At 49.6% G+C, this 8,312-nt stretch overlaps 1 protein-coding gene across 1 annotated transcript; it reads left to right on the top strand.

Annotated features, from left to right (window-relative positions):
• The first annotated feature begins 6 nt into the window (after positions 1-6).
• Positions 7-1,620, top strand: LOC113223081 (translation initiation factor IF-2-like). The gene is made up of 2 exons (XM_026452663.1): positions 7-177; positions 1,255-1,620. The coding sequence occupies exons 1-2, from the start codon at positions 169-171 to the stop codon at positions 1,618-1,620; spliced, it is 375 nt and encodes a 124-aa protein (XP_026308448.1). The 5' UTR covers positions 7-168.
• Positions 1,621-8,312: the final 6,692 nt, after the last annotated feature.

Here is an 8,312-nt window from a genome sequence, read left to right as displayed (position 1 = left end):
CGCGGGGGCAGGGTCCCCATTGCCTGCTGCGCACCCGGACTAGCGGCTGCCCTCGGCCTCCTCGCCATGGACGCGGACGACTCCCGGGCCCCCAAGGGCTCCTTGCGGAAGTTCCCGGAGCACCTCTCCGGGCCGGCAAGGCCATCGGCGTGCTGACCAGCGGCGGGGATGCTCAAGGTGCGCGCCCCCCTCCCAGCGGCGAGGGAGGGACGGACGGAGAGGGGGAGAACAGGGTGAAGGGGATGGGGGGACGGGGCAGAAGGGGGAAGCGATGGGAGGACCCGGAGAAAGGTGAGGAAGCGATGGGAAGAACCGGGGAGAAGAGCGGGGAAGCAATGGGGAGAACTAGGGGGAAGCCCGTGCCCGGGAGCGGCAGGGGTACCTGCGGGGCGGCATGAGCCGGCAAAGCAGCCCTGCGGTCCTTGCCGGGTGGGGCGGAGGAGGAAGGGACACGGTGATAGGACTCTCCATCCGGAAGATAGTGAGCTTTCCATCCCCTCCGGTTTATGTTTTAAATTGAGCCTGGCAGCGGGGGTCGCCTGGAGGACCCTCGGGAGTCGTTCTGCCTCTTAGCTGTAGGACGGGGCTGGGCTTCCCCTCCAAAGCGTGGGTACAGCGCGATGACTTCCCAAGTGGCCCCCGGCCCCCCAACTCCGCCCCACGCCACCCCCTAGCATGTCGAGGAAGAAACGGCCGGGTCCCCGCGCGCCTCCTGTCGCCTCGTGCCCCGCGTGGGGTGGGCGGGGTCCCGGCTGCTGCAATGCGGGACGCGGCGGGGTTGCTCTGGGTTCCGCTGGGAGATTTTTAAAAAAGAGTTTCCTGCGCTTGCATGTGCTGTCGCCTTCCGGCTGGTGACAAAACCGAAAACTAAAATGGGTCCCAGGCCCTCCCCGCCAGCCTCCGCGGCCGGGAGGACCAGGAAGCGGGGAATCCGGGACGTCAGCTGCACCCTGGCGCGGGCTCTGGGCTTCCCCTGCCCTGCAATGTGGAAGCGGCTCTCCAGGAGGGGCCGAGCCTGGGCCCACCAGGCGGGCACGCCGGGAGGACATTTAACATTGAAGAGCGGGAGGTGGTGGAGACTGCGCGCCCCAGGCCCCGGGTGCACGTGAGCGCCCCATCCGTGCAGCCCCTGGCGGGTAGACCGGCGCTTCCCAGGCGAACGCTACCTGGGAGCCTTAGCCATAGCGCAGGCTGGAGACCCAACGCGCCCCAGCTGGGTTTTGATTTTTATTTTCCCGGTTCCTCCTGCCGCAGATGCGTCGAAAGGCCCGGATGGCGGATTTCTTCCCGTTTTGGGACCGCGCACTGCACAAGGATGGAGCGGGGATGGGCCCACGGCCCACGGCCCCGGTGACCTTCCCTTCGCCCTTGAGCGCCCGCGGGGCGGGCGCTGCAGGTTGGGGCGCTGTGGGCGCCGCCCCGCCCGTCGCCAGCGCCTACGTGATGCCCGGCCCGTGGTCCCCATGCGCCCAGGCCCCGAAATCCGTATGCCGCGCGCTCCCCAAGCCCGCAGCGCAGCCTCCCCAGGCCCAGCGCCCCCGGCGGGAGACGCCGGTGGCAGCGCCAGGCCCCGCCCCGCAGCCCGCCCCCCAGCGCCCCTGGGAAGTGCTCTGGCGTTAGCGTTCTAGTTAAAGGACCCCAGCATCAGCGTTCCTCCTGCAGGGTTGGGTTCTCAGAGAAAGAAAACGTGATGCAGCAGAGGCTGGGATTGGAGAAATTACCAGAGTGAAGTGGAAATAGCCTGGCCAGCGTGACTTAAACCGGCCGGGAGATGTGCGAGTACGAATGGAGCCGCCTTGGGGTCGGGATAGGACCCAGAGTGGCTTCTCAGTCAAAGGCCTTCAGAGGCAGAGGGAGCATCTTGAGTGACCTTACCCGGGCCGCGAAAGACAAGAAACCTTTGGCACGGGAAGAGGCGCTGACCTCTGGAAGCCACCAGGGCGGGTGGAAGGTCAGGGTTTCAAGGTTATTTTGGAATTTAGTTGCTGTGGGTCCTGCACGGTGGCTCATGCTTGTCATCCCAGTGTATTGGGAGGCCGAGGCAGGAGGATCGCCTGAGCCCAGGAGGACAACATAGTGAGACTCTGTGTCTGCAAAAAATAAAAAAGAAAGAAAAAAACATTAAGATGCTGTGTGTATTGGAAAGTATTTATGGGTCATTCTCTTGAGCTCCATGTCCAAAAGCTTGCTAAAATGCTTGGGAGTTTGTGTGCAGGCATGTGAGATTAGGATACATTGGCAGAATAGCCGTGTTCTCTGTTGCCCTGGTTTTGCCAACTGGAAGGAGTTACACGTATTGAAGGTTAGTAAGTCCACGCCTCTTTTCTTCTGGGGAAAAAGGTACTTTGGAAACCAGTATTATGTGGGAACGCGTCTTGGTTGGTACAGCCTCGGGTTAATGGGAGACAGCTGCCCTCAGCTCTGCAGGTAGCATCAAATACGGTGGCCTCGAGCCCACATGGGTCACACCTGGGCTGTCCCTGGGGAAGCCCGCCATGGCGGGTCGCCTGGGCATTCTTTCCCTGGCAGAGCCGAAGTCACAATTTTTTTGCAGACTCTGTAAAGAGCTTTACCCTTCCGAGATATGATCTCGAACCTGTTGGAGCATTTGGACGCATTTCTTTTAAGGAAGTTCACCTCCAGATGTGCTCAGAGGGCCTGGTCTTAGCTGCCACAGATTTACAAATCCTTACAGTGAGTAGATTATTCCTCGAGAATTTATCTGTTGTGTCCCCATTCTTTTTGCCATTTTATTCTGCTTCTATATTAGTACTTGATTTTCCCTGACATAGAAGACTATTTATTGCCTGTAGCTGGAGATCAGAGAACACATTCACATTCAAGTATCAATTTTAGGGGAATTATCTGTCAGATGTGAAATTATGGTAAAATTCCGTATATTAAAATGACCATAGCTACCATTTGTTGAAAATATTTTGTGTACTAGGAGCTTTACAATCTTATCTCCAGGCCTAGATACATGGTCCCAAGAGAGGCATGCCCTCATTTTGGAAGTGGGGAGAAAGACTCACAAAGAAAAATAGCTTAGGTAAGGGAGTGAGGTGCATATGTGATTGTGGTAGGAGAAAAACAGATCCTAATTTCAAATATTGTACTCTCCCTTAGACCAGGAAGAGTACTTATGTCTGGCTCTGTCACCCAGGCTGGAGTGTGGTGGTGCCGTCACAGCTCACTGCAGCCTCAAACTCCTGGGCTCAAGTGATCCTCCTGCCTCAGCCTTCTGAGTACACCCCCTGCGGTATTAGCAGCAATAATATGATTAATTAGTAAACATCAGTGATCGACTTTAATAATTATCAGGCCGGTCTCGAACTCTTGACTTCAGGTGATCTGCCTGCCTCAGCCTCCCAAAGTGCTGGAGTTACAAGCATGAGCCACCGTGTCCGGCCAACACTTCTTAACATCTCTTTTTGGACCTCAAATTTAGCATGCCCAAAACGCACTTTTGATTCCCCCTACTGTAACCCACTCCTCCCATAATCTTCCCCATCCCAATGACAGTATCTCTAGTCTTCCAGTTACTCAGTCCAAAATCCTTGACATCATCCTTAAAACTTCTTTTTCTCTCTCTTGTCGTCCAACCCATTTAAACTCTCCTTTCAAAATATATGCCAGACCTAACCACTTCTCACCTTCCTCATCATTTCCAACCAGGTCCAGCCCTCATCATAGTGCTCTGGGTTACTGCAAAAACCTGCCAATCGCCAGGCACAGTGGCTCATGCCTATAATCCCAAGCACTTTGGTAGGCCAAGGCAGGTGGATCATCAGACGTCAGGAGTTCAAGACCAGCCTGGCCAACGTGGTGAAAACCCTCTACTAAAAATACAAAAAATTAGCCGAGCATGGTGGTGGGTGCCTGTAATCCCAGCTATTCAGGAGGCTGAAGCAGGAGAATCACTTGAACTCAGAAGGCAGAGGTTAGAGTGAGCCGAGATCGTGCCATTGCACTGCAGCCTGGGTGACGAGAGCGAAACTCCATCTCAGAAGGTTAAAAAAAAAAGCCTCCAAACCCACCTCTCTCCTTCCGCCTTTCACCCTGCCCTGCATTCTACCTTCCACTCTCAAACATTTCAGAAAAAAAAAAAAAAAAATATATCTACAGAGAGAGAAAAAGAAAGTACAAATGAGGTGAAATGTTTGGGGAACCTGAGGGAAGACCATACGGGAATTCTCTGTACTATTTTTGCAACTTTTCCGTAAGTCTGGATTATTTTGAATTCAAGAGTTAAACAAAGGAGAAAAGAAAAAAAAAAAACTATCTCCCTTTGTGAATCCATCCTGTCTTTCCCCTGGCAACTTAAGGACGCTCTCAACTAAGCACATCTATTTTTTCATGAACCCTAAAAGAACCCTTGCCTAGTTTTGACTTTCTGTGCTTGGCAGAAGTGTGTGTGTGTGTGTGTGTGTGTATTTTATATATATGTGTGTGTGTATATATATGTGTGTGTGTGTTGTGTGGATATATAGAGAGGGAGAAATATACGTGTGTATATATAGAAATATATGTTGTATATTTACAATGGTAATATATATATATGTGTGTGTGTGTACATATATTACATACCCTATAGCCTGTCCTTAACCAGTTATAAACTTAGTGGGAAAAATACATACCTAAGCAGAGAATTTCAAAATAATATGATGAATATTTTGATACGGGAATGTGTTACTATGGAACATGCTGCTAAGACACAAAACCTCCTAGATGGGACAATGAATGAATGAAGTTTGGCACCTATAGTCACCCCCTCTGATATCCCCACAAACATTTATAGTTATATGCATTTGCTTCCCCCAGGACCCCTGTTTCATAAGGTTAGTCCTAGAGCCTTAGCAAGTTCCTACTACAGCTGGCACACATGCCATTCAAGAAAGAGTGGCTGAGTGAATGACGAGTTAAGAACCATTTGTCAGCCGGTGCTCAGTAATACAACATGCACTGGTATGCAAATTATATTTTTGTTGAAAGCAAGGGCAGGATCACAAATTATCCTTCCAGAGAAAGCAGACCTCAAAAGCTTCTTTACCCTACTAAAGCACATTATGAGAAGCTCCCCTTATATAAAAGAAAACCTCCTCATTCGTTATCAATGGCATGTAAACCTAATAAGCCTCCGCCCCTGATGACATCTCTTCCATCCCCAGGGCTAGATAAAGGAGGTTCCGGAAACCCTGGTAGTTGTGAAGGTGGCTCCCAGCTCTGGCAGTCTTGAACCCTGTGGGCGCGGAGGTCACACAGCAGAAGAACAACCGAAGGAAGCATCATCAGGCTTCGAATATGTTTGAACCACAGACAGCAAATAGGCTTCAACCAACTGAAGACACCAGAGATTCACGGTGGCCACCTGAGGGGTTGTGCTCTTAAAAAACAAAAATTTAAATTAAAATTAAAAAATTAAAAAAGGAAGGGGTCAAGAATCCATCAGGTCCGACTGAGACGTGTATCAGTGACTAACACCCCATATGGCAAAAGTACTCCGGTGCGCTTTGGGTACTCACAGCTTCAGCAGTATTCAAAGGCATGTGCTTCCCTAAGACTAAGCCATGGGAATAGCCCCAGCAACACTGCCAGGAGAAACGTCTAACATGGATTCAGCTAGAAATACAGTTGTCTTTAACAAATTAACACTGAATAAATCCTGACTTATTAGAGCCTGCGATAATGACATTCTCAATGATAATGGTTATCACTACAATCTCCAAACATCTGCGATCCTGCAAGGAGGAACTGTGACAGTGCAGGCCACGTGTCCAGAATGCTTCCCAGACTGCCTGTTACAGAATAAAAGAAATGAAACCCCCCTAAGAATGTCTTCACTCACATTTAGCCAGTTGTTCCTTTGTGTGCATCTCTGTGCTAAAATGGCCATTCTTCCCCACAGCCTGAAGTCATATGCTCAAATAAACGAGACTCACATGAAGCCAGAAAGGTGCAGATGTGAGGAAACCAACACAACCGAAATGGGCTGGAGAGTGTGGCCAGGAGGATGGTACTTTCCAGGAAGCAATTACTTCATCTCTGCCCATGAAGCAGGTGGTTGTCACTGTGCCCCAGGCCCACACCAGCCACACAAAGTAGGTTCTAACCAAACTACCTCCAACAGTCAACATAAATACACCACACAATTGGCTTCTGAAAGGACACCTTACAACCAACAAGAAACTGTAAGCACAACTTTGAAAAACTGTGCAACTAAAAACCTTGGAAAGGGATAAACACCACCACATTTTTGACTCAAATACTGTTAGGTGGTAGCACCACAATAATTCACTGAAACAAAAGAATGAATGAATGAGGAATACGTTTATATAGGAATCAGAGGAAGCACGACTAATCATTTAAAGAAATAGGTCAAGAAACTGTTAGGTTCAAATGCTACCTTGAGACACTGTCAGGGCCTTAGGCAAATTCACTTCTCTTGGTCCTGTTTCTAGGTTCATCAAAAACCAGTTTTGGACTAGGGAATCTGTTGCTTCCCAAAGCCTTCCTTCTGTGATTCCAGCCCAGATTTTAGGACTGCTCTCCTACTTGGTATATGAAAGCACTTTCTATGTATAATAGCAAGAGTACATTTCTGTGTTGAATGCGGTTTGGGACCTACTCTATGAGGAAGAATATCATCATGTAACTTTAAGCATGATGATAAGGCGCACTCTAGATAAGGATAACACATAAAATGTGGCCATACACCTGTGCGTGCCTGGCAGGGAGATGGAGAAGTCTCATTTGATGAAGCCGGGGTGCCTGTTGCACATGAACATTCTCAGTCCACGTCAAGTTCACAACGTCCTTCTGACATCAAACCACATGTATCCCATACTTTTCCATACTTTCTACCCAAGATTAAAATATGCAGAGCACCGTGATAAAGACGCCTCCATCCCCAGCATGTTGGCTCTTATTCTGTAGAATTCCATACTGGAGGTGCAAAATGATCACCAGGCTGCAGCGGCAAGCAAGACCGGGCTCCATGGGGACAGCAGGCCCTGCAGCAGCCACCACTCCTGTCGCCACAGTCTGATGCAGCTGCAGAGAAGCTGTGGCTGAGGCCATTCACTTTGTGAGAGAGCCGCACAGGAGGGAAAAGGTAGGGAAGGTAGGGAAGAGAGCAATGTCAGGCCTCTGAGCCCAATCCAAGCCACCGCATCCCCTGTGACTTGCAGGTATACACCCAGATGGCCTGAAGTAACTGAAGAATCACAAAAGAAGTGCAAATGCCCTGTCCCGCCTTAACTGATAACATTCTACCACAAAAGAAGTGAAAATGGCCGGTCCTTGCCTTAAGGGATGATATTCTCTTGTGAAATTCCTTTTCCTGGCTCATCCTGGCTCAAAAAGCTCCCCCACTGAGCACTTTGTGACCCCCACTCCTGCCCACCAGAGAACAACCCCCCTTTGACTGTAATTTTCCTTTACCTACCCAAACCCTATAAAACAGCCCCACCTTTATCTCCCTTCGGTGACTCTCTTTTCGGACTCAGCCCGCCTGCGCCCAGGTGATTAAAGAGCTTTATTGCTGACACAAAGCCTGTTTGGTGATCTTTTCACACAGATGCGCATGACAGGCAGGTGCAGAGCCAGGGAAGGACCTGTGATGAGAACAGAAAGGACTGCGCCTCCCTGTACGCACACTCGGATTTTATGACAATGTGGGCAGGGGGCTGACCTGCATGCCTGAGAACATTCCTCCAAGTTCTTTTGCTGATTTTCTAAATATTGGTGTAAAAACTTAACCCAGACAAATTTTTTTTTAAATCGCTTCAATCAACATCTTTGTCTGGTGCTCAGCATCATGTCTACATGATCATCTAGAAAATCAACTTTGGTTCTAAGGCTCACATCTTCCTATTTAGTCACAGGGATTTTACAAGGGAATGCACCTCTCATTCGCATCAAGAACACACACAACTACCATTAAAGAAATGCTTAATTTGCTTACATAATTTTTAAAACACCCAGATTTGAAATACAATAGAGAAGACAACTTTTTGATAGCTCTGCTTTCCAACTGCGAACTGCGGGTGGAGAAAATAACCTACTATGATTTCTAACCAGTCAACAACCCGTCTTCCCTGGCTGCAGTAGGAGCAATCTTTCTGAGCTCAGGATGAAAAAGATCCCAGCTGTTAGGGGACAGATAGTCATCAGTTCTCAGCGGGCTCCTGGGTCCCAAATCCCCATGTGATACGTGAGAGTAAAAAGCTATCAATGACCAAGCATCTGAATGCTTATCCCACCTCACCATCTCCTTCTCCTCCCATGCAAATTTAAAATTAATAAGCCTGCTA

The sequence above is a fragment of the Piliocolobus tephrosceles genome, unplaced genomic scaffold, assembly GCF_002776525.5.
Source record: "Piliocolobus tephrosceles isolate RC106 unplaced genomic scaffold, ASM277652v3 unscaffolded_38518, whole genome shotgun sequence".
NCBI classification, from domain to species: Eukaryota; Metazoa; Chordata; class Mammalia; order Primates; family Cercopithecidae; genus Piliocolobus; species Piliocolobus tephrosceles.
This window is presented reverse-complemented; position numbering and strand designations above follow the sequence as displayed.